The 27,393-nt window shown below is 40.3% G+C and overlaps 2 protein-coding genes across 2 annotated transcripts in view; one reads left to right on the plus strand and one right to left on the minus strand.

The window, feature by feature from the left end:
- kdm6a (lysine (K)-specific demethylase 6A) overlaps window positions 1–11,625 on the minus strand; it is a 62,398-nt gene extending 50,773 nt beyond the window's left edge. The window contains 4 exon segments of the mRNA XM_028435460.1: window positions 1,390–1,439; window positions 1,543–1,651; window positions 10,874–10,937; window positions 11,110–11,625. Of these exon segments, the coding sequence (XP_028291261.1) occupies window positions 1,390–1,439; window positions 1,543–1,651; window positions 10,874–10,937; window positions 11,110–11,267 (381 nt within the window). The 5' untranslated portion in view covers window positions 11,268–11,625.
- Window positions 11,626–14,436: 2,811 nt separating this feature from the next.
- Window positions 14,437–26,346, plus strand: fundc1 (FUN14 domain containing 1). The gene is made up of 5 exons (XM_028436969.1): window positions 14,437–14,569; window positions 23,522–23,675; window positions 23,762–23,837; window positions 25,475–25,603; window positions 25,692–26,346. Exons 1-5 carry the CDS (start codon window positions 14,551–14,553, stop codon window positions 25,767–25,769), a joined length of 456 nt encoding a protein of 151 aa, XP_028292770.1. The 5' UTR covers window positions 14,437–14,550; the 3' UTR covers window positions 25,770–26,346.
- The last annotated feature ends 1,047 nt before the right edge of the window (window positions 26,347–27,393 follow it).

A 27,393-nucleotide genomic window follows, 5' to 3' on the forward strand; every position in this document is an offset into this window, starting at 1 on the left:
AAGGTTTGATTTACTGCACTCATCAGTGCAGCTCACATAACCTGCTTTGAAATATACTTTTTTTCTGCCTTCTGTTGATACTAACGTTTATTCTGAACAGAAAGCCTCTTTCATTTATTATCAACTGTGATTTAGATTACTGTATATTAACTGAACAGTTATTAATCTCTAAATAATCTGTGATGATGCTTAAGTTTCCTACAATTAAATTTTATGGGTTTTATTTAGGGATGCAACGAATATTTGGCCACCGAATATATTCGCTTTTATTGCAATATTCGGCCTTTGGTTTAGTAAGTTAAAAGCAAGGCCGAATAGTAAAGTGTGACGCAATGAATTTTGAGTCAGAAAAGTGTGTGCGCGAGCAGCAGAAGCTCCTCCTTTCCGCACACATACACAACCAGACTCTCCTTTCCGTTCTCCGTCGTCCATCACCGCGTAAAAGTTGGAAACCGTCCAATTCCACAACAGAGTCTGTTGTTAGCGCTGTGAGCCACGAATCCACAAACATCCCTATTGTTTCCTCCTCAGTTTACAAGTGATGTCAGGTCTCACTGCATAGGCTGGTGTAGCATTAGCACAAAGTGCTAACAGCTGATGTGTGTAAACAATGGGCCCGTGGCTCCAAGCAGTGACTCCCAACACGATCAGCAGCAGAAAAAGAGTTCGGGGTCCAGTAGTGCAGTTTGTATTTACATATATGGCAATAAAGTACAATATATATTCTATATTAAACAGTGTCTGTTTCAGTTGTGAGCTGGTTGGAGAGGGAGGAGCACACATTCTAGGAGGCGTGTTAGGTGACGTCACCTGCCAATGTTGGCAAAATCCAACTGTCCCGTTTGGAGCTGACTTTTTACAAAATGTGGAACTTTTTCAACATTTCTGTTTACCAATGATGGTACAAATCCACTTGCACTTAAATTTGCATCATTACTTTTTTCCTTATTTATTGTAATCACAATAATGTTTTATATTGAAAAAAAAATGTATGCATCATTGTTTTCATTTGTTTCTGTAAAACATGCCATCAGTACAACAGGGTCACTTTTACAGGTGTGAAGATTTAAGCAGGTGCGTTAATAGCAGTCCAAATAATGGGCTTACATTTACCTGTTATTACAGGTGGTTTAAAACTGACCTAACAAAAAATATGAATGAATGAATAAATAATACAAATGTTTTAAAAATATATACTATACATATTAAAATGCACCTTCAAAAAAAAAATTATAATTTGTAAAAAATAAATAAATAAATAACTATTTTTAAAATTAAAACTCATCTTTCAAAAAGTATAGATAAATAAATAAATAAAATGTAAATTTTCAAATTGAACTTGCCTGCCAACAATGTAAATAAATAAATAAATAAATAAATAAAACTCACCTTCCAGTAGTCGGGCTGTAAATTGAAGTACCTCTGGTATGCAGATAATGCTGAGAGTGTTACAGGACACACAAAAGCAGAATAAAAGTTTAAAAAAAATCATAGTTTAACACCAAAATAAGAGCTTTTTTATGCAATTATGCTCAGACTCACCTTTAGGATAGTCTTCCAACAGCAAGTTAAAGTGTCCGAGCTGAGAGAAAACCTCTGGGTTCACTTTACCCTCTGCTTTCAGGATGACTGCTTCGTAGCAGCTAACAGCCTGAAAAAAAAAGAAAACGGAAGGTTAAAGTGCAAAAAACAGAAAGTAAAGCCATAAAACAGACAGAAATAAAGAACTAACTTCCTACAACATAAATGGCAATATTGTTATTATTTTTATTAAGGATGTCCCGATCCAATATTGAAATCGGATATTCGCAAAAAAAAAAAAAAAAAAGAAATATCAATATTGCCCAGACAAAACTCACATTTCCATGTATAATGGGTGGTCTAATGTGTGGCTTTAGCAACTATAGAGAGTGTAGCAAACAGCTGGTTCTCTTTCATAATACTCGTTTCGATGTCTCACTATGGGATGCGTGATCCCTCAGAAGCACAATCGCCGCAGGTAGTCCCACTTATTATAAGTAGAGTGGGCGAAGGATACTACGCCATTCAAACACCTCATCTTACTCGAAGCTATCTCGCATCTACTAGCTGCTTAACTATCCACAGACTAACCCTTTTTTAGATTCTGTTGCAGGACGCTGCTGGTGGATGCTTTTTTGCTCTTGGCCACACTAGGTCGACCAGTGCTTTCTCATCCTCCATGCTTGATTCAGCGCTGCCCTCACCAGGGCCGTCAAGCACCGACCGTTAACACACCTGTTGACCGCTGGGTTCAACACTGCTATCTCCCCCACACCACAGTCGCCAGGTGCTGGTTTTTGTTTCTCCAGAACACCAGCTAGCTGTTTTGTGTTAGAGTTTGCTAACCACCTCTATCTCTGGCTGCACACCAGCACAAGAGAGATGGAGAACAAGGCCTCACACACCACGAGGTTCGGAGGCAAGGCTTTGCCGGTGTGGCAACAAAATCTCGAGCAGGGACACACACCAGGTCTGCTCAGGCTGCCTCGGGCATGCCCTTAACACCCCCGGTTCTTGCCGTCACTGTGCCATGTTCACAGTGAAGAGCCTTTGCAGACGGCTAGCATGCCAAGCTAGTCTGTCTGAGCAGGGCCACTACCTCCCTCCGCACGACACCGTCGTCGCAACGGGAGCTGAGACGGGAACCTTCGTGGAGGCCACAGTGAGGCCTGGTTCCAGCTGCAGCTCTCAGCTCGACCTCGCCATTGTCCCTCCACCCAAGGAAGACATCCTGGAACAGGACTGTGGGAATGATGAAGATGCTGCCTCTTAACTCGTCATATCAGAGGACGAAGAGGAGGAAGACATCTTCGTCACTCAGGCTCTGTCACAGCCCGCTGCCTGGCCAAGTCCGACCATCTGCAGTCAGCCTTGACTGAGAGGTCCTGCAAGGCGGCGGCACTCTTGGCCAGAGCGCTCAATGTGTTGTCCCTCCTCACGGTCCACCAGGCGGAGCTGTGTGACAACCATGGGCCGACACTGGACCTGGCCAGATGGGAGGAGATGTCGGTGGTCACCGACTTTTGCGTCCGCGTCCAGCGCTGCGCGGTCTAGGCCACGTGGAGAGCGATGAGAACTAGACTGGCTCGACTTTGTGAACCTGTCCAAGAGCTACTCAGGGCTTTCAGTTTAAGACTCCTAAACTGTCTGTGCTCCGGCCCACCCAGCTGTCTCAACACAGTTCCTCCGGCTAGCCTAGGAAGCCTTGGCCTCGGCTGCAGCTCCGTCTGCACAGTCAGCGCAGCAAACACAGGCCAGGAAGAAGAAGAGAGCAGCGTGACTCTCTCCTCTCATCTCCTCCAGGGATGCAGCTGTTCTGCTTTCAAGCGTGCACCCGGGGGTCCCCCATGCCCCCGCCTCCCCTCTACCACGGTTTGGCTCAAAGGCTACCGGGAGGAACGGAAGTTTTCCATAGGAGGTTTCGGCTTTTGCCGCTGGATTTGCCCTATCCTGCATTAACAAGCACTGAACAGATCTGAGGAAATATAGGTTCAGGATGCCTCCCTGTTGTGCATGGTACATCAGAACAATTGGTTCACGTCTGTCGACCTGAAAGACATTTCTATATTCCGATATCCTTGCTACAGAAAGTATTTAAGATTCGCTTTCCGGGGGATGCATTATGTCACAGTGTTTGTACGGTGCACGGAAGCGGCAACAGCCCCACTGAGACGGCAGGGCATTCGCTTGGCTACGTATCTGGACAACTGGCTGCTTTTGGCACAGTCAGAGACGGAGGCCAGAGCGCACACGCTTATTCTATTACGTCCTAGACGACCTGGGTTACGCAATTAATGTGGAAAAGTGCATGTTGAAACTGGTAGAGATTTCTGGGACTATACCTGCATTCGGTGCCTTTCACGGCACGCCTTTCGGGGGCACGAGTGAAGGGTTTCAGAACGTGCCTCGCGCTATTCCAACCGGGAAAATCTGTCCAATTCAGGTCGTCTTCATTTGCTCGGGTTGATGACATCTGCCATCCTTGAGTCCCGCCTCAGCCGCCTCCACAAATGGCAATTCCAGCTTTGGGTGGCCACATATGGGCTGGACCCGGTGCATCATGGTGCACGAAATGTGATGGTCACGCCGGAGTGCGCAAGGGCTTTACGCTACTGGCGCGTCCCACTTTTCCAGATGCAAGGGGTGCATTTGGGCACCGTCACATCCAGGAAGGCAGTCACCAGCTGGGTGCACGAGGGCTGGTCTGTGAGGGGTCACTGGGATGTGAACCTCCAGCGCTCTCAAATAAATTATTTGGAGCTTTCAGTGGTGTTTCTCTCACTGAAACGTTTCCTCCCGTTCCTCATGGGCCATCATTTCCTAATGAGGACAGATAATACAACTATGGTTGCATGCATCAACTGCCAAGGAGGATTGCGCTCCCATTGGTTGCATTTGCTGGCGTGCAAACTGAGAGTGATGCACATCCTGGGAGCCCTGAACACGGGCACAGACCTGCTGTCCAGGGGGGTGCCAATTTACGGGGGAATGGATGTTACACCTGGAGGTTGTGGAACAGCTTTGAGCACATTGCGCATTGGGCACGGGCTGAGGTTTAGGTGCCTGACGCCTTCCCTTCATTGGCCTTGTTGATCCCCACCCTCTTCAGGGTGAGCGAGCACGGCCACATCGTGACCATGGTGGCTCCGCTTTGGCCTGCCATGAACTGGCTGGCATAGATATACCGGCAACTACCGTTGTGCAGGGACCTGCTGTCACAGGGAGAGGGGAAGGTCCTCCACCCGCACCTGGAGCACCTGGCGCTATGGATTTGACCCCTGAGTGGTGCAATCTGTCAGTCGTGGGACTCTCACAGCGTGTAATTTCCACCATACAGAGCGCTTGGGCCGCCTCCATTAGGTCTCTGTACGACTGTAAGTGGAGGGTGTTTGAGGGGTGGTGTCACCGGATGGGATAGACCCCCTTTTAGTGTCCAGTGGGAGTCATTTTGTCATTTCTACAGGATCTGATTGACAAACAGAAAGCTTTCTCCACGGTGAAAGTGTATTTGGCAACTATCACTGCCTATCATGAGGGCTTTGGGGATAAAACTGCGAGTCAGCATCCACTGGTGTGTTTATGAAAGGGCCACGCAGACTCCTCCCCGTGTCCAGGCCGCTGGACACGGGGAGGAGGAAGCAAACATCTTCGCAACGGTTCTGGAACCGGAAGTTAGGAACCGGTTCCTATTTGGAACCTGTTCCCGGTGCCCAACCCTAGTTGGGGTGCTACATGTCAGGGCCGAATGGTGCAATGAAAGTGGTCCCTACAGTTGAGCAGACTCCATTAAAATGTGCTAGAATTTTTGGCTCTCCAACTGGCTCTGCGTCATGTTCTTCCACAGTTAAGGAGGAGGCATGTAATGGTGAGATCAGACAACACCAGTGTGGTTTTCCACATAAATCATCAGGGCAGTACCAGGTCAAAGAGCTTGCTCACAATAACACAACAGCTCCTAACTTGGGCCACCCCATGCTTTGCCAGTCTGAGGACCGGGTTAATTCCGAGAATTCAGAACGTGTCCGCGGACTTCTTGTCTCATCAGAGACTGTCCACTTTGGTTTTCAGTGACAGACTGCATCAGCCCCCTGGGGTAGGACGAACTAGCCCACGGGAGGCCCAGGACACTTCTAAATGCATTCCCGCCGCTTCCTCTGATCTATCAAACCCTTTTCCGGGTCCGCCAGGAAGGGCACTGTGGCTTCTTTCTGGCCAGGAAGGATCTGGTTTCCCTTGCTGCAAGACGGCTCCCCTCTGGAGTGGATCGCCTGTCTCATTTGGGGGTCGGCTCCTGCACCTACAGAGCTTACATAGCCAGGGATGTTCACCATCTACTCTAAAGGTTTACATTGCTGCCATCTCCTGCTGGCATGCAAAGCTGGAACCGCGACGTTCACTGTTCCTGAAAGGGTCTCACCATTTATGTCCACCAAGCCAGCGGATGGTCTCCACTTCGGACTTTCCCATCGTATTTGAGGCACTAAGGTTACCTCCCTTTGAGACCCTTACACAGATTCACCTCAAGTTACTCTCCATGAAGACGGCATTTCTTCTGGCCTTGGCATCAGCTAAGCGGGTGAGTGAACTTCACGCTTTGTCTGTCGAGGAGTCCTGTTTTGCCAATGGCACCTAGACAGATCTGGTATGTCTTTTGTATGTCCTCAGCAGCGGGGCAGGTTCAGCCACTGCTGACTGGGACTGCTTCTGAGCATCTGTGTCCGGTACCGGCGCTTGAGGCAAATGTAAGATCTTTGTTTGCTTTGCAGGCTCACACAAAGGCCAGGCTCTGTCTAAACAATGCCTTGCACACTGGATTGTTGGGGTCATTACCAAAGCATATGCTCAGTACAGGGGCTGGCACTGCCACCAGGAGTGAGGTGTCATCCCACGAGGGGCCTCTCAACTTTGTGGGTAGCTATGAACGGGTTGTCCTTGGAAGTGATCTGTGTCAAGGACATCCCCAAACACCTTTGCAAGATTCTACAAGGTGAGCATGGCTTCAACGCAATAACTGGAAGGGGTTCTCCGGCAGCACAATATGGTATGGGGTTTCTCTGGTTGGATTCCTCGTGACTTTGCTGATATTCATCATCCATTGCTTAAAGCACCACCTCTGGCAGTCAGGAGGAATGAAATAGAACAAAAGTTACGACTGTAACTAAGGTTCTATGAATCCCGGATTACCGCCAGAGAACATGGTCCCTCAGAATCTTTGTGCTTGTGAGAAGGTATCTAGGGACTAAGCCTCCGGTGTGAGGTACTGATATAGACTTCCATAATACACCAGAGGGGCACACGTGACATTGTTGTTATTAATTTCTCGACCTGCGCAAGGATGATCATCCAGTGCTTAAAGCACCGCCTCTGGCGGTCATCCAGGATTCATAGAACCTTAGTGACTGTGTGTGTGGGTGAGCTTCACGTTGGGATTCTGTGTGCCTGTCATTGTAGTAGTTGAGCAGACAGAGCTCAGCTGTCACTGCGCAGCGCTGCGACTGAGCGTGTCTTAACTGCTTCGGGAGTAATGCCCATAATCAAAGCTTTTTATAAGTTCCCCCCTAGTGGCAGGTCAGCAGAAAGCAGGGGTTTTGTGACTAATAGCCTGCAACTGTCTCTGATTAGGGAAAGTAGATACAACTGAAACAAAACCAAACGAAAATGTATAAAATGACACCGAACTACCAAAACAACAAAGCACAGAGCTGCTTTGCACAATATTAGCCCAGTGCTGGATGCCGGTATTTAAACAACGGCTAAACAATTTACTGCTGATATTAGATCCGCCATGACAATCAATGAGACGTGAATGACATCAGCTGTGAGCAAAAAGGCAATACATTGATGCATTTAATTATCCACTAAGCACCAAATGCAATCAGCTCAAACAGGCTGATCATTGTGGACGTGAAGCTCATTAAAAGAGAAGCTGACTTCAGTGTTGTGAACAAAAGATAAATTCAAATGTTTTCTCCATACTGCGCAGGTACAGTAGGTACACCTGTAAAATAAATAAATATAGTGTCAAGTAGAGCTTCTGAAAGTTACATCAATGTCTAAACCTAGGGTCCAAAATTATGTACCCTAGTTTAAGTCGCACTGGTATATTGGTCGTCTTGCGGGATGTTTTTATTCCTGGGAAAATCTGAGTGCGTTTGTGGTAATAAATGTTATTTGTTTAATTATTTTTAAATTAAAATTCAAGTTAACATATATATTTCTTAATATATAAACTTTAACAAATATATTAATACAACATCCAACTGTTTGCATTGTAACAAGAAAACCCTTCAGTACAACTATGCAGTGTTTTTTCTTAATAATGCACAAATTAAAACCGAGCTCTACATACTAATGTTTTTGTTTCCATTCCCCTCTAGTAAAATTGTGTGATGGGGTCACTGTAGAGCAAATAACTAACAAATGAGCAAAAGAAGATTTAATAAAAATAAAGGTTTAATATTTTACAAATTAAAATAAACTGCAAACTTCTTTAATGTTAACTTTTTCCCACCACTGGCCTTGCACTTCACGTCATAAATATTGCAGTGAGCATAATCTGTATTACATTTTTAAAAGCAGATCCATACTTTTGAGCACTTTCTCTTAGCCAAGTTTGATCTGTCGATTAAACATGTAGCTACTGCATGCTGTGTTCTTGTCCGGGCTTGAAAATCGTCTACCTGTCCACTTTCAAATTCTCAAGGATGCATTCAAGTTTGATTTTATGTGAATCAGTACCTGCTAGTACCGATACAATATGATGAAATTAAATTTTCTAAATCGCGGAAGCTACGATTTGACAGGTCACATGTTCTTGTCATGATTAGCACTGATCAACCTGATATTTAATGGTATTAATGCTTTGAAGCGATCAATGTTAAGACCACAGACATCTTACGTCTGCAAACAATCAGCTGACTTTCCTATTGGATCACTTACCGGCTTGTCCCGCCTTCCACGCAAATAAAAGTCGTTTTGATTGGATACCTTCCAGAAAAAAGTTCTGATTGGACTTCGTTCCACGTGCACATTATAGTATAATAATTTGTTTTTATACACACATCAATATATGTTGATATAGTTTGTTTACTAGGACTGTAGTCAACAAAGGAAATGGTTGGTCAACCAAGACTATGGCACACATAGCGTTTAGTCGACCAAAAAAGAAAAGAAAAAAAACTGAGAATGAATGAGCAGGTGTAGAAGAGGACAAGGAAAAAGAAAGAGAGACAATTTTTTTGTTTTGGTGTTTCGTGGTGCCGGTTTGCTTTTAAACACAGACCATTTATGATATGAACCTTATTCAAGCTTTGACCAGAACCCGACAAGCAAAAGTTAAACCTACAGGTCCGACAGACATAAGGTATTTATATCAGAGCCCGACCTAAAACTGACAATTAAAACCTAATTTTTTCCTCATGCAAATGACATATTTACGTTAGTTTTAGTGGTAAGCCTGCTTTTATTAATAAACTGTTAATGTCAACATCAGATCAGTGCACAGGGAAACAAACGCACGTCAAACACAGGTACGCTGTGTGCCCACGGCACCAGAGACAGCAGTGGATCTATTCACATAATCCACATATCAAATATGAGGATAATCCATGTTCTTGTGCAGAAAAAGGATTGATTCAATAGTGCATGTCTTAATTGCTCTGATCTGCTCTGAGGACAGTGCATTGCGCAGTAACAGCTGAAGCGCAACTTTTTTTTATTTTCTTGCAGCTCATGTTTAGGCATTATATACATTATATTGATATTTAATCCTTATCACCTATGTAAGTGCTTTGCTTTTTTTTTTTACGATATTGAAACTGATACCATTGCTGGTCGACCACGACGGCATCGACCAATTAGTCGACTAAACGACCAAAGTTGGCAGCCCTATTGTTTACATGTATTCTTTATTTGATTAGTTATAGTTTTGTTACTGTCACCTAAAGAAATGTTCAGTCAGCAAAATTAACACTGCTTCCAAAAAACTAAAACTGTTGGATCTTTAAGGTCATTTGGACAGGTGTGTGTGTGTGTGTGTGTGTCGGAGGATTCTTCAGGTTCAGCTTGAAAGTTGAGGTTTGCATGGTGAAACACTCATTTTCTGCAAGGTGTTTAGTCGGGCTAGGACAACGCATCAAGGTAATCGATGACGTCGACGCAAAAAATACGTTGACGCAAAATATACGCGCCGATACGTCGGGTGGCTCCTCCGAGTTTTGAAAGTGAAAGGCAGTGAAGACACGCACTTGTTTGTCGAACGTAGTTGTTCCCCGTAACCCTTGTCCTTTATGCCGGGTGTGACCGGACGACAGTGCGTCAACGGGACAAGGAGGAAACACCTGCCGTGACAACAGCGGTAGCAGAAGCACACTCACGCACACCGAGCCAAGCATAAAAAAACACATTCTCCTTACAACCGAGCGCATAACATCATATGGCTCTCACCGTTAAAATATGAACAAAAATAGCTTTGCTCTTTTCCTGAGTCAGGGTGAGAAAATAATATAGATCATAATGATGGAATGAAGGAGTGAAAACACACATTTTAAAGAATCAGATTTTGTAAATAAGTGGAATAAAACAGTAATTAGCCTGAATAGATGTATTTCTATAGGTTTTATCATTTTGTGTCATCTCCTCCCTAGTGTGGGACCAAGACTGACCTTTGTATTTTCAGTTCATGTTCTAATCAAGATCATTTACATCATCATTGTCATAATTATAATTTGAAACTAAAAATGAACATTATAAAACCCCATATTTATTTGTTAATTTTTAATGTCTCTCTCTTATTTTTTGTTGGAAAACCACTTTCTGTATTAGCATTTGGAATTTTGAGTTTACGAAAAATGTGAGTGAGAGTGTATTCATTTAAGTTGCTGTTATTTTCATGTGAATGAAGAATTAAAATATTCACTTTTTTCAGTAAACTAGGGCTATGTGTTTTCAACATAAATCTTAAATTCTGTTGGTTCAGGAACGACACCATGACAGGCTGCTGGCTCTCACTGCCTTTTTCTTTTTAATGAACTCTACCTCTGACTCTGAATGCATTATTTTGTACATTTATATTCTTACCTGAACTTTATTTTGAAATTTTGAAGGAATAAACATATATTGCAATGTTAAGGAATTCATGTTTTGGTTTCTTCATCTTAGATATGTAAATCAACATGTAAATCAAATTACTTTTAGTCAATTAATGGGGAGATAATCGAGCTGAACTGAATCTAACTTAAAAAAAAAAAATAGTTAGATCAAGTGATGCATCGAAAAAATAATTGCTAAATTAATGGTTTAAAAAATAATCGTTTATCCCAGCTTTAGTGTGTGTGTGTCGCTTGTTTCATACCTTTAACAGCAAGGCCTTAGATCTGGCGCCATCTTCTTGAAGCTTAGGAAATCCAAACAGTGAACTGCAAGTCGAGGACACACACACACACACACACGCACACACACACACACACACACACACACAATAATAGAAGGTTCCGTGTTACTTGGGGGCATTTGATGTCCCAAACTGCACTCTGAGGTGTGTGTGTAGAGGAGAAATAACACACTGGAGGTGGCGGTGTCCACACTCACCTGTCAACCCCGGCCAGCCGCTCCTTCTCCTGGGCTGTGAGCTTCGGAAAGTCCGCTTTGGGTTCACTTGCTTTCCCCGACGCCATTTTCTCCTCCTCCCCATTAGCAGCAGCACCACAGACGCTCCGAGCGGCCAGCGAAACCCCGCACGACTTCATGGCAGAGTCCGACAGCACCGGGCGCCACCGAGCTGCAAACCCAGCACACCTATCCTGGATTAAAACGCGGCGTTCGCCTGATTCTGCTCCGAGTCCTCAAGGAAATGATCGCTCCAAGTTGGCTTCCACATTCCTCATGGCACATCAAAGCTCTCCGTGTGTCTCTGCTCACACTTTGTGCATTAAAAGTCTGTGTTTTGATGAGCGCTGTTTGATAATAACGGAAACTTCCCTAACGGAACAAAGTTGCTCTAATTGTGTCACACAGACAAACACACGCCGCCACCGTGGCCACGCCCTCAGCCGCCCCGTGGGCCAATCGGGTGCCAGCCCCAACCGTCACGTGACCGCGGCCCATCCGTATTTTGGTTAACGCACGGACGAGCACGCGCACGTATACGTCACGCTGCTACACGAGTAAAAAAAAAAAACACTGATCTATATTATCGCTGTCGCTCATTGGTCGAAATCAGTGACGCCACCCGCCGCCATATTGGTAAACTAAAAATATATTAAAAAATGTCTTTCTTTGTCTGTTCTTGTCATGATTAGCATTGATCAACCTGATATTTAATAGTATTAATGCTTTGAAGCGATCAATGTTAAGACCACAGACTTCTTACGTCTGCAAATAATCAGCTGACTTTCCTATTGGATCACTTACCGGTTTGCCCCGCCTTCCACGCAAATAAAAGTCATTTTGATTGGATACCTTCCAGAAAAAAGTTCTGATTGGACTTCGTTCCACGTGCACATTATAGTATAATAATTTGTTTTCGCTACAAACACATCAATATATGTTGATATAGTTTGTTTACTAGGACTGTAGTCAACAAAGGAAATGGTTGGTCGACCAAGAATATGGCACACATAGCGCTTAGTCGACCAAAACATAAAAGAAAAAAAACTGAGAATGAATGAGCAGGTGCAGAAGAGGACAAGGAAAAAGATTTTTTTGTTTTGGCGTTTCGTGGTGCCGGTTTGCTTTTAAACACAGACCATTTATGATATGAACCTTATTCAAGCTTTGACCAGAACCCGACAAGCAAAGGTTAAACCTACAGGTCCGACAGACATTAGGTATTTATATCAGAGCCCGACCTAAAACCGACAATTAAAACCAAATTTTTCCTCATACAAATGACATATTTACGTTAGTTTTAGTGGTAAGCCTGCTTTTATTAATAAACTGTTAATGTCAACATCAGATCAGTGCACAGGGAAACAAACGCACGTCAAACACAGGTGCGCTGTGTGCCCACGCTGCCAGAGACAGCAGTGGATCTATTCACATAATCCACATATCAAATATGAGGATAATCCATGTTCTTGTGCAGAAAAAGGATTGATTCAATAGTGCATGCTTGTGCTTCAAGCCTGTCTTAATTGCTCTGATCTGCTCTGAGGACAGTGCATTGTGCAGTAACAGCTGAAGCGCAACTTTGTTTAATTTTTTTGCAGCTCATGTTTAGGCATTATATACATTATATTGATATTTAATCCTTATAACTTATGTAAGTGCTTTCATCATTTTGATTTCGGATCGTGATGCAGAAACAGGATCCTGTTAGATTAAAACAAGACAAAAACAAGACAGAGAGCGCAAGCAGGAAAAAAAGAGGGAGCAAGGGAAAAAGCATCGTTCTCTTCTGAGTGCAAGCAGGAAAAATAAAATAAAACAAATAAAATAAAAATCAAACTGTTCCGTATTTGACCCTTGATGGATTTCATACCCCTGCTTCAGAGCATTCAATTTGGCCAACAGGAAAAAGTAAAAATTACAGAAACGTTGAATCATTGTGTAAAGTACAAACTAATTCATTTGTAATTCAGTAGACATCTCAGCCCCACCAAATATGCAAATTCAATCAAAATATTTTCTGGGACTCACACAATGGTAGTCATTTTCAGTCACAAATTGTTGAAAGAACTCACAATTTTTCCCAAATCCTGCAATTTTACTCAATATTTCACCAAATTAAAAAAAAAAATGAACATGATTACTCAAAATTGAATTTGAGTAAACATGTCCAGTTCAGAACATTAGAGAAGTGGGAAGAGAGCCAAGTTCCATCAGAGACCCATAGGCAGCTGTTGTTTACTTTACCCTGCTGGCAGACGTTGGGTATACCAAGATGGTGGCCAGTGACTACTCCGAGAACAGGGTTATTCCCCATTGGATTACCCATTGTTATAGTACAGATTTGTGGGTTTTGTTTTTTGTTTTCAAATGTAGTTGTTACGCACCAAAAAATGTGTTTTCACATTTTTAAAAATATTTTCACAAAAACAAAATCAAGCGTTTAAAGGCTAAATTTGTTTGCACTAATCTCAATTTTCTCATTTTCATTCTTTCACTCTTTTGGATTCTTTAATTCTGTAAAATATTTGACTTTTATAATTACACTGTTACATGTGAAATATGATTTTTTTTTACAAGAAAAAAAAAAAAAAATATATATATATATATATAAAATATATATAAAATTCAAGATTCAAAATGTTTATTGTCATCTGCACAGTAAAAAAACATGTCAATGAAATTCCTACTTTGCTCACCACACTGAATGCCACAAAAAAGACTAATTTGAAACAAACACATAAACAGAAAAAGAAAAAAGTATAAATTATATACAGTTTTAATGGCTGATGGCAGAGGGGAAGAAGGAGTTCCTCAGTCTGGTGGTCCTGCATGTCACACTTCTGTAGCTCCTCCCTGAAGGTAGAAGTGTCTGCAGTGTCTGAATAAAATAAACACTCCATTCTACAAACAGATAAAACACCAATTACATCTTTTAAAACTATGAAGGGGCTATATAGAGTCTAAAATATTATTTATTATCTATACCTATATTGTCTGATTCCATTTTATAATGGTTTTGATTGTGTTTTTTATTTCATTTAATTTTTTATCAAATGATAAACATTTAAGAATGAAAATAGCCCTTTTGAAATTAAAATGTTTAGTATAAAAATTCAGGCAATATATGGGACTTAAATGCCAAAAATGCTAAATAGATGTATAATTATTTTTTTTAAAGTTGACCCACATTAAATTAATTGTTTATAAAAACAAAACAAATATAAATTATTATTTATTTATGTATTTAAAAACGGTTTGTGGTCTACCTATATGTTAATTTAGAGAACAGATTAATTAAAAATAATAGCACAATATCAGAGACAATTTAGTTTTTTTAAAAATGTATTTTACTTTCTTAACTGCCATAACTTCCGTTGCGTCCGAAATGTCGTGACGTCTGACGTGGTGAAGGATTTCAAAATGGCGAACAGCAATAAGGGTAAGCAGGCCTCTAACGCACTGAACTAACTTCGTATTTGTTTGATAATGTGTTGATGTGTGTTTTTTCACACTCGGTCCCACAGTGGACATGTTTGTGATTCTTTATCACACAGTAGTGAGTCTTCACAGCTGTGTTTGTCCCCTCCTTGTGTCGCCTGTGTCCTCCACAGAGTTTTCCACTTTGTTTTCCTCTCTGTGTTAGCATGCTAGGATGCTAATGGAGAGTCTGACCATCAATTTTCACAGACTTCCAATAAAAGTCCGTACTTTAGTGTTCTCTGTTTAAACCATTTAACAGATACAAGCTAAATCTGTAAGTGAATTAATGACTGTGCTGAAATCATCTTAACACATTGACAGCATTATCAGTGTTTATAATACTGAGCAAAAAATATTGTGTTGCTATGGAAACAGGTCTCGAAAAAGCCACATTGTTTATTACAGAGGTTTCTTGATAATATAAATAATGAACTGGAAAGCAGACTTTCACAGTAGTCCAACATATTGTATTTTCACCTATTTAGGAAAAATAATTTCATCCATAATTTATTTTCTTCCAGATTTGGATGAAACTTGATGAGGTGATAGAGGAACCAACCCTACATGTCTGAGTCAAACTTCATTAACATCGGTCAATTACAAACCGAAATATACATTTTTGAATTGTTGCCAATTATGAAAGTTTATTCAATTATTAAAACTGATCCAGAGTCCATACATTGATTCGGATCATTTTCAAAATCCAAATACTTGTTCCTTATCCTATTTCTGATATTTCCTTAAAATTGTAAAAATCCGTACATAAGTGTTTGAGTTGGACTGTTCACAGACAAATAAATAAATGAATGAATAAATTAATTAATTAATTAATGCAGGAAAAAACTGTATAAAACAAAGTAAAAATAAATAAATCTAGTGCCAAAAGATACACTTCGTCTACTTAAAAAAAAAAAAGTACTCGGGTGAAAGTGAAAGTAAAGACTGACCTTCTGACTAAAGTCAATTTCTAAATCGAGACAAGACGTAGTTAGCACTAATCTACTTCCTGCTCCTGACCCTTGGGTTTGTACCAGTAGTCTGTAAGATCTGAAGCGGGATAACAGCCTTTATTTAATCTAGAATGTTAAACATCTTCAGTCAAAAACAAACTTTAAAAGCCCCTAATGGTAACATTAAAGACAAATCCAATAAAAAAAATTAAAAAAAATCCCAAATTTTGTGTTTTCCACTTGAATTTTTTTTAGAAATCTTAATTATTTTATTCAGAAAATAACAGTTTCTGTGAGGAAACAAAATAAATACAATAAAAAAATAATTAAAAATGTATGTCAAAAATAAAGGTAGGTTTAAGGTGTAGTGACATGGATTATTCTGACTGCTACTTTTTAATTATTTATGTCATAGAAAAATGTATGATAGCATTAATGTCACAGTCACTCAATTTGCCCTTGGGGATCAATGGTTTGCTGAATCTGAGCAGGTTTATTGATTCAGTTTTGATCAACTTAGTTTAAATTAACCTAATTTGAATTATTCTATCTTCTGTAGCTCTGATGAGATGTTAGAATGTAACATTCTAATAACGTTGCTCCAACAGACCTTTATTTTGTAAACTGGACGTTCCCACTGAAACGGTTGTACTTGAGGTAGCTTGCTGACTGTGAATGTGTATCAACGAGGCACGGACAAAACACTGGAATACACCTTTTCGTGTGATGTCATTACTTGACTTAGCAGTGCGCGCCGCCATTTTAAGAGTGGTAATCATTTTCCTGACAACCGCTCAGCAAAGTTAAATGGGCACTGGTGGCTCTGTATTTAGGAATCATTGATGATTTGCATTGTTTTTAGGTGGATTTACATGCAGCCAGGACAGGAGGGGGAGGGCGGTGCACCTAATAAGCGGTCCCCGAAAACATTTCCCTATTAAAAAAAACATTCCTTGCCCCATGGTGACTGCGTTTCATGCCGATTCTGTGCACGTTAGAGCAGTGGTTCACAAATTTTTGGGCACACCAAAGGACAAGTGAAAATCTTAAGGCAAACCTATTGTGCAAAATAGCCTTTATAACACACGTTATCACTCATATCATGTACAATATCACGGGCGACCGTACAAGAAAGCGCTCCATTTTCCCTCTCGCTGCGTCTCTGTTTTAATGTTGTCCTACAGCCTTTGTCACAGTCTTATAATTACTGCCTGCGCAACCGTGGGAACAGCGAAATATTGCATACAATTTTTTTAAAGAATTGTTTTTTTTCTTTTTAATAATTGTTTGCCTCTGTATTATGAAATGAGCGCATATATAGTAGCAAATTAAAATATAATTATTTTTGTGTAGTCGTATATTGCAATACTAATGTATGTGATAAGTGTCTTTATAACGTCATGGCTTCCCACACTTGAAAAAGGAAGGACTTTACCAGACTCAGGATTTCACTCGTTCTTACTTTTGAATTGAAACTACCTTTGTCCTTCGATCTTCCAGAAACCCAATTTTGTGGAGAAACCTTAAATCAAAATGGTTAAGTGAGGATTTGCTGAGCTTCTCACATTGGTTTTTAAAATTGCTCGGATCTGCCCAAAAGTGGTATCAGCGGAACTCTCTGGTCCCCCCCCCCCCAAGTCTGAATATGTGTAATATGAATAATTTAAACACTAAAGATCCCTGGACAAAAATTACAAATGCTGTTAGTTTGGAAATATCAACAGAGTGAAGGAACTCGTTGACGTTTATATCCCTCTCAACATATGACCTTTGACCCCCCCAGGTGTGCAGTTCCAGAGAGGATCCTGACAAAGCCACATTGTGCATTTGAGAGGTTTTTTGATAATAAGAATGAAGTAGAAAGCAGACCTCCTCCATAGCAGTCTAGCATTTTCACTTAAATCTTACAAAAAAATTTAGGAAAATCTGTTTTTCTGTAACTCATTTTCTTCCAGATTTGAAAGACACTTGGCTGGATGATAGAGGAACATGTCTCAAACCGAGATGGGATTTTTTGATCATTTCTTTTAGATTTTTAAAACTGATCCACATTCAAGATATTGATCCGGATCATTCCCAAATATCTAATCACTTATTTCTAATCCCATTTCAGATTAGGGCTGGGCGATATGGCCTTTTATAAATACCGCGATATTTTGAGGCCATGTCACGATACACGATATATATCTCGATATTTTGCATTAAGATTAAGATTAAATCGGGCTTTCGCCTTTAATTGGCCATGTAATGTTAGTACATTGTCTTCTGCACTTAACCCATCCCAGAGGAGCAGTCGGCAGCCATTTTGCGGCGCCTGGGGAGCAGTTCGGGGTTAAGGGACTTGCTCAACATCCCACAGTGACGGCCCCGGTGAGGCTTGAACCGGCAACCCTCCGATTACAAGCCCAGCGTCCTTAACCACTAGGCCACCAATCCCCACCTCCCACCCTTGAATTAACACTTTGATGCACAAAATCACACCAGTATGATGATTCTATATGTCTACATTAAAACATTCTTGATCATACTGCATTAATATATGCCAATTTTAAACTTTCATGCAAAAAAGGGGATATCACAACTAAGTCAAAGTTCACATAACTGTATTTATTAAACAGTGAGTGGCTCAAACATAAAATTGTCAACAGAAAGTGCACGTTCTGTGCAAAATTGTCACAGAGACATTTCAAAACAAGACATTAGTGCAGGATGCAACTCACATGGCATTTCAAAACACAAAATTAAAGTGCACTTTTTGTACATAATGCCACTACAATATTTTAAAACAAATAGTGCCCTTTTGTGCATGTTGTCATTAAGATGACATTTCAAAAAAAAAAAAAAAAACGGTATTTAACGGTATGGTCATTTTCAACACCGCACAGACTACAAGCTGCGATATATCGAGTATATTCGATATATCGCCCAGCCCTATTTCAGATATTACCTGAAAATGTCATCAAAATCCATCCATTAGTTTATGAATTAGACTGTTCACAGACAAATAAATAAATGAATTACAAAACACAGGCAAAAACGATACACATCATCTACTAGAAAAAAAAAACACTCTGGTGAAAGTAAAAGTACAGACTCACCTTCTGACTTAAGTCAGTCTCTTTATCGAGACAAGGGTGGCGTAGTAATTTAGCACTAATCTACTTCCTGCTCCTGACCCTTAGGTTTGTACCTGTAGTCTGTACCTGTACACTGTATTGTGAAGATCTGAGGCAGTGTAAGCAACCTATATTTAATCTAGATTGTTAAACACCTTCAGTAAATAACAGACTTTAAAAACAAACGTTAGTCAGCCCAAATGGTAACACTGAAGACAAATTGAATAAATGTCTTTTCAAAGCCTCTTTACATAATAAATAATATACAGTATAATCCATAAAGTAACGAAATGAAGTTGATACTGTTTTTATTCATTGTTGTTGTGTAGTCTTTTTTTTAAATTTCTAACCAACGGTATGTGAAATGTTGTTGACAGACATATAAAATAGATCTATTCCGGTCAAAGTGTAACAACTAAATGGCCATGTTTACATCAGAGCTTTAATTTGTCTTTAATTCAGAATAAAAGTTAATTCCTCTTTGAATTGACCTTGTAAACACTTAATTCATAATGCAAATTTAATTCCGAATTAAACTTAAATCCGAATTAGGTGGCTGTTTATTTCGTTTTTAATTCTGATTTAAATCATTCCTTTTTCTTGTAAATGCTTAATTTCGCTTTAAGTTAATTTCGGTCGTTCTGCCTATGCGCTACTTACTGCGCAGGAAGGCCACCCGGACATCAGCTATGAGACTATTTATTTAATAAGAGCCCTAAAAGACATCTACCTATAAAAGCAAGGGGGGGGGGGGGGGGGGTGCGTGCGTGCGAAACTCGGTCAACGGGTTTCAAATACCCCGAGTGTGTGGAACTGTTATTTTGGAGTAATTTGGTCATTTCAAAATGTTTACTTTATATTATTTCACTTCTGGACGGCCCCGAAATGAAACCTATTCAGCTTTTGACCTCAAGGTGTGAGGGGGCGCTAGCGCACCATCTATATCTATTTCACTGCACAGCTCACTTCCGGTGGGTGCATTAGTTCCTGTGGACTTTTCTTTTCTCTTTTGAGGAAAAATACTTTTTTACTGTTCTTTATTTGGTGATGACATTTCGAAACGTTTATTTTCATGTTAGTTTGACCATTCGCTATTTAGACCGGACAGACCTCACCCGGAAGTTATGACGGCAATGGCTGCTGTGTTGAAAGCTGCTCATTTCTCAGCAGCGCGCGTGTGTGAGAGAGAACCAACGGAGGAGATGAGAGTCCAAGGTAGAGAGTTTCTCGCACACACCGATCAGGTGCGCTTCACTATCGATCACCGTGTGTGCGCGTGCAACGGACCACCATTTAGTCCGGTTACAGTCAGTGTCATGACACCCGTCCATTCTAAACGGTGCTACATAGTGAAGCCCGGCTGATGATTACTGCAGCTTCACTCAAGACACACCTGTCACTACACCTAACTACTGAAAATAGATAAGTTTAGTGAAAGTTAGGCAGGCGCACACACACTAAACGACAACAAAAAACTCACACAAAACTAAATATTTATACAAAATTACACAAAAGACAACACAGAAAAATACACCCAAACGACAACAAAAACATGAAAATGACTCAGAATACACTAAACTAAATACTTATAATCCCACATGAATGCATACTTCCGACGGGCACTGTACATTACAGAAAAAAACACCAAACGGAAAAAATACAAAAATGAGTTTACAAAAAACAACACATTTATCATGCGCATGTCTCATAAAATTAAACCAAGGAAATTGCACACGCTATTTTACTTTGCACCTGTAAATATACCCCTTTATAATGGGCGACCGTGGTTCAGGTGGTAGTGGGTCGTCTTCTGATCGAGAGGTTGGGGGTTCGATCCCAGTACCTGACTATGTGTCGAAGTGTCCTTGGGCAAGACACTGAACCCTAAGTTGCTCCCAGTGGTCGACTAGCGCCTTGCATGGCAGTCCTGTCCCACTGGTGTGTGAATGTGAGAGTGATTGAGTGAATGAGCTGATATGTAAAGCGCTTTGAGACTGCTTCAGTGTGGTGATAAAGCGCTATATAAAATCAAGTCCATTTACCAAATCAAGTCCATTTACCATTTATAATGCTACTCTTCTTAAGCTCTCACTATCTGAATACATACTTCCGATGGGCACTGTACTCGACTTCAAAAAACATACATTTACAGAAAAATACAACAAAAATATGAAAATGGCTCAAAATACACAAAACTAAATATTTATACACAAAATTACTCCTGAATCACACTACAATAGCAACAAAAACAACAATTATACAAAAATACACGACTCCAAAAAAATACATTACAAAAAAAAATTAAAAAACAGCAAACATTTATGCACAAAAAGACAACAGAAAGATACACAAATACACGACTCCAAAAAACATACGTTACAGAAAAATACACCATACAAAAAAATATAAAAGTGATGAAGTCATGCACATGTCCCATAGAATTAAAGCAGGAAAATTGCACCCGCAAATATACCCCTTATGCTCCCACATGAATGCATACTTCCGACGGGCACTGTACTAGTGGATATAATGAAGAGTGAATGGGCTGATGCATAAACATGAGGACATTCACACAAGTACAGGCTTATTACACACACGGACATTGGCAAACAGAACGCCCTCATTGGAGTGTGAAGCACCCGAGCTTCACGAATGATGCACGGATCATTATAAAGTTCATTTTTCACTCGTCTTCCTGTATAGTGGAGGTAGAGCAGCTGTTACAATAACCGCTGGCTTTGAGTGACCAATGTACGTTGTTCTATCTCTCTTCCGCTCTGCGGAGCAAAGTGAAACCATGTGTTATTGTCTAGTTGCTGCTTCAAAACTATAATCAAAATAAAAGTGAAAACAGTCCTCATGTGGTCTTCTATGTTTTAGCTGAAAAAGAAAAGGTTTGTTGTGTTTTTTTCTGATAGACGCGACACGTCACCCCCAGACCTAAAGCGGAATTGAATAAAGCTGACTAAACCGGTTTTCCATGTAAACCTCAATTTGGAATTAATATTCCCATGTAAATACGAAGCAGAACACTTGAATTCCAAAGTCTTTAATTCTGAATAACTAATTCCTAATTAGAAACATCATGTAACCATGGCCAATCTAAAAACATGGGCCAAATCATCTATGAAATGAAACTTTAACAAATGACATTTGTCCCCAATCTGGAAAATTTTGAAATGTATAAACCTCTGAAACACTTTTCTCTACATTTTAAGGGCAAATTTTGTGAAGTAAAGCTTACATTTTTTGGGGTTTTTTAATCTTTGTTTCCTGCTTACTTTAAAGTCAAAAAATGTATTTGTTAAAATTATGAATGTGATGATGAATGTAGTTAGAGTTACTCATGCTTAGTATGAGTCCTCCACTAATAAATACTCACACACTGTATAGACAAGAAATACCTTTTTATTCAAAAGACTGATTCGGGAAAAAAAACCTTAAAGCTGCACTACTTGATTCTTGAACCATGACAGAGGGGCGTGGCTGAATTCGAACCGTAAATCCTTTCCCCCACTCTGATAATCCCTCCCAGTCTCCTCCTGTCACAGAAGTTCACAAATTTGCGCACGAGAGCTGAACATGCACTATCGGTAAAACACGTCGCCTCACAAAAGGATGCACACACAGTATAGGAAAATGGAACGTTAGATGACCTGTCTAGAAGGAAAACAGCCACTTGTGCGTCCAAAGTTAGTCCAAGACTGAAAACAAGTTCATATCGTGCACTCACTTCATTATATATTGTGGCAGCCAATGAAGAGGTTCCTTTATGGGCTCTGCTCACCCCTCCTTTCTCTAAATCCTGTGATTGGAGCTGGAGGGGGTGACCGCCAACATTTTGTCTTCCCAGGTTTTATTAACTAAAATACTTAATTATAAGACACAAACAGCACGCAGATGTACGATTTTTTTCAGAAATGATTACTTTTACGATATACTGTATATGCTAACAAGATTTTTTTTTAATTAAAGAAAATAAATTGAGTACCCCAGCTTTAACTCACGCGCTTGGCCCACTTAGTTGTCGTCCAATGACCATCATGCGAGTCACACACACACGGGTGTTGATTCCACCCTCTTTACACATTGCCTGAGCGGTCATCTTGGTATTAACAGAGACGCACAAATGGGTGTTCATTACATTGTTCTCTATTCTCTGAGATGTTCTTGCTTCAAGAGCAAATACTAATTTAATTTAAATTATGTATTATGTGGGACCCTCAGTAATATTGGGACTGTTATGGACCCCCCTCCCAACTCATTAATTTTGTATTTTTCTGTTTTTTTTTTTATTTAGTTGATCGTTTTCATTAAGATTATGAATCACACTGTTTGTATTACGGTAATTATGGGTTACCAAGCAGAGGATGCACACAGGCAACATCAGGGGCAGCTAAGTGGCTGCAGGGGTCCTCTGGGTCTTCAGGTGAAGACGGGAGCATCCTAGAAAATTGCCTGTATCAAATAGACGCCTGATGTATTTTGTGTTTCTGGGTTATGCAGATTAAAAAGAGAGAGCTTAAACAACCCGTGCATGCCTGGAAATCCCTTTTGTGTCCAAGTTTGCAACAATTATTGTGACGGTACCGATTTAAAAAAAGGAAAAAACAGATCCCCCACCCACGCTGTGTTAAAACCAGAGTAGGGGGCAACATCAGTAAATCACAGTGTTTGGGTCCCCTACCTATGCTTAACAGTGCTGGTGAGAACTCTGCTTTCATTTCAGCGACCACTCCTACATTTTGGTTAGCTTAGCATGTAGCGACACTGGCTGAAAAGTTTATTTCTGCCTCTGATTAATATTGAGTAAATAATGCTAACCCATTGCCTTCTGTGTTTCAGACCAGGTGGAGGAGATCTACGACCAAGTGGTGGATCTCACCGAGTACGCCAAACGCCAGCCATGGTGGAACCGCCTCTTTGGGAACAACTCAGGTCCAGTGGCAGAGAAATACTCTGTGGCCACGCAGATCGCCATAGGAGGAGCCAGTGGATGGTGTTTGTTTTTTTAACTTCTGCTGTTCTGATGTTCCTCTGTGTATATAAAGTGTTGTTAACCCTCGCTGTGTCGGACCGCTCTAGGTGTGCAGGTTACCTGTTCCAGAAGGTGGGGAAATTGGCTGCCACGGCTGTAGGTGGCGGTCTCCTCCTGCTGCAGGTAATCCTGTTTTCACATGCATCACAGACGGGGTATGAAATGAAAAAAAATATTATGGGGCAATTTTGACCCCGTACCCTAAAAAATGGGGTCATTTTTAAAATGACTGGGGTCCACGAAAGAAAATGTAGTTGAATACTTTTATAGATTAAGATGCACGGTAGCTTCTGCCAACGTAAATAACATGTTTTCCTTTTTAGAGAGAAGTTTACAAGTAGTTTGGTAGCTGATACATAAAGAAGAAGACAGATATAAGGAAGCTATGAGTTTATTTCATAGACTTACACTTTCTAAAGAAATTAAATTAGATGTATGGAAAAATGTAACTATTTTTATTGTCCTACGGCCATACTGGCCGTAGGTTTCGGTTTTGCCCCTTAGAATGCCCAAAGTCACACCAAAATGTGCACGCACCTCAGGCCTGCTGAACAAATAGACATTTTGGTTCAATGAAACAAATCGCCAAAATAATGCGCGCATGGCGCCACTTTTATTGGCGTCCAACGCTCACAGCTCTAGCGGAAAGACGATATGTCGTGTTGACTTAAAAATATTGTTGGATGAATCTTATAAGATGGGAGCAGATCGCTGATGGAGAAAAAACAGGATGTGATCAGTGGGAGGGGCCTATAATGTCACTGAAAAATCCTTCATCACATTCTAAATGCTGCATCTTGGCTACTTTTCAATGGATTTGCATCAAATTCACTAAGAGTGATTTTTTTAACTGGTTTTCTTTTTCATACTGGTTATTTTTTGACTGGCGCCTTTTTGCACGCCATAATAGAAGAACCGCTATAACTCTCATATACAAAGTTCATATTTGATACACATGGGTTACCGACCCTGGCCACTCCTACGGACCCTACGACGCCGCTCGCGGCTTTAATTATTATTATTTATTTATTTATTTTTCCTAACTAAGTGTAAACAGGTTCCTTACAAACACAAATGAATTTGAATCAATCAATAAACCTTAGTGTGCTTCAGTAATAGCATTTACACATTAAAAAAAGGCTCCAATAGCTGCTGACTCAGCTATTCTTCACGGGCTAATATGTGATGGAATATATTTGTGCATGTGGGTCACTCTATCAGTGTTATTGTATGCAATTAATTACTTTTCGTATTTGTAAATAAAATGTTTTCTAAAAATAACTGCAGTAGTGTTTTTACTGTTTAAAATAAACCACTACTGATGAATCTTGTTGATTTTATCTCTGATAATGAGTTCCATAAAGTTATGGTTGATAAATCTATCTCTGATTTCCTATAATTAAACCAGATCAGATGATTTAATCATTAATCTACTGAGAGCAGTACTAACAGGATATTTAAGTGTAATAATCACAATAGTTACATTATTGTCTAATGGGAACAGCTTTGTCTTGTGAACACGTTAAATATAATTTCAAATGTCAGGACAGATGAATAGTGAAGTTAGTGTTATGCTAAAATGTATTTCAACATGATGACATGTTAGCTTGTAGCCTTCCATACAAGTGTTAAATCTTCCATAAAGTAAATCAGTGGCCCTTTGTGGTTTGATGATGGTTTGGGGGCATTCCTCGCTAATTTACAAAACTGATCACAGAGGAAGTTTCTCTGCTGATTAAAGATGTGGATTTTCTTTTCAGATAGCCAACAACAGCGGCTACATTCAGGTGGACTGGAAGAGAGTGGAGAAGGAAGTAAACAAAGCCAAGAAGCAGCTGAAGAAAGGAACAAACCAAGCTGTACCAGAGCTCAACACGTTTGTTGATAAGGTTAAAGTTACTACTTTAATAGAAAACTAAAGGCTTCCTGTCTGAATGTCAGCATCTCAAACTCCCATAATTCCTGTTTCTGTTTCAGGCCACTGCGTTTGTGAAGAAGAACATTGTTGTGACGAGCGGCTTTGCTGGAGGATTCCTGCTGGGTTTGGCCTCTTAGAATCAGCCAATGAGGCGTCAGAAGGACTGTGTGTGTGGGAATAAAGCTTTAAGGAGATCATATCATATTTGTAAATCAATGCTGGATACGTTGAAGGAATGAGGAGAGAAAAGCATCCAATCCCATAGCTTAGTGTTCCCTCATTGGCTTCACTGCCTTTTATCTTTGCACTCCACATGTGGGACTAAAGCACTCTACTTTAAAGGCCAAATATTAGTTGTCCTGCTAAAAAAAAAAAAAGAAAGGAAACAATTACAAAAAGGTCATCTGGATTGTGTAAATGTTTGTTTATTTTTGTATTGTCGCTGTAAAGAAAGACAAAGTTGTAAATTCACCCACTGGTTAAAAAGACATTGTTAGATTTTTCAATAATGAACAACTTAAATTTTGACTAAGTGCTGATTGATGTGAAATGTTGCCGCTTTCATGCTATCATTTACCAGTTGTATCAGCCTCCCCTGTAGGGTTATTGGTTTCATACTGGTTAGATGGGCAGGGTTTGCCTCAAATGTGAAGAAATGCTAATAACACACGTTTAAGTGGTTGATCTTTGGTGTGAATACATCATTTGCCCTAATAAAGAAACCACAATGAACTGTTTCTCTCTATGAAATGTGTTTGTACTTCTTGGGCCTATGCTACGAATCTAGATTATTATATCCTGGATTCATCGCCATTAACGAGCTTCATCTAACCAAACATTCCCTGTCAGAGAGAAGCTGTCTTACGTCAGTCGATCACAACATGCTAAATAAGCCAAGTGTTTTCAGCCTGTGCATGTTCACATATATGAACAGAACAAAACATACTCCTGAACAGGCTAGCTGTTCAGCATAAGTTACCATGGAGATTTAGCTCCGTAAGACGTTAGCAAGCTTCGTAGTCCAGCACACACTGATTAAATCCTGGAAGTTGGCGCAATAAGAGGTGATCTTGCTTCGTAACATAGACGTGTGTTTGAAATCATTATATAGTTTTGCATTTATAATAGGAGTTTGTTTTCTCTTAGATTAATATAGTGATTTTTATTCTATTTTAAAGGGGACATATCATGGTTTTAAATCCTTCCTTTTTACATATAAATCATACAGTTGTGGTCTAAATAAAGCGGAACTGCAATGCTTGGGTCTGAGTTCCTCATTATTATAGCTCCACAGGCCCCTTTTCAGAATCAGAATCAGAATCAGAAATGTTTATTTGCCATGTACAGTTTTGAGGACAGTACAAGGAATTTGACTTGGTGGTTGGTGCACAAAACAAGCAACAAAAAGAAATAAAAGAAATAAAAACAGAACAACAAAGCACAACCCAGCAACAATAATAATAATAATGATAAATATAAAGGATGAGGGATAAATAAAGGATAGATAGAGAATAAAGGATAAATAGGATAAATATAAATATAAATATATATATATACAGTGCAGCAGGTATCAAGCTGGTGGAGGTGGTGATCGGGTGGGGGGGGGGGGGGGGGGGTTCAGTGGGTGACTTGGGGTGTGTTCATGTGGATGGTGGCAGAGGGAAAGAAGCTGTTTTTGTGTCTGGAGGTTCTGGTCCTGATGGACCGAAACCTCCTACCAGAAGGGAGAGATTGAAACAGTTTATGACCGGGGTGGGAGGG

This window comes from Gouania willdenowi, chromosome 21, assembly GCF_900634775.1.
Source record: "Gouania willdenowi chromosome 21, fGouWil2.1, whole genome shotgun sequence".
Taxonomy (NCBI): domain Eukaryota; kingdom Metazoa; phylum Chordata; class Actinopteri; order Blenniiformes; family Gobiesocidae; genus Gouania; species Gouania willdenowi.

Excerpts from the sequence above, each read along its gene's own strand:
- fundc1 (XM_028436969.1), top strand. Across the intron at positions 23,676-23,761 it reads ATAGGAGGAGCCAGTGGATG|GTGTGCAGGTTACCTGTTCC; the intron begins GTGTTTGTTTTT and ends GGACCGCTCTAG. Across the intron at positions 25,604-25,691 it reads TCAACACGTTTGTTGATAAG|GCCACTGCGTTTGTGAAGAA; the intron begins GTTAAAGTTACT and ends TTTCTGTTTCAG.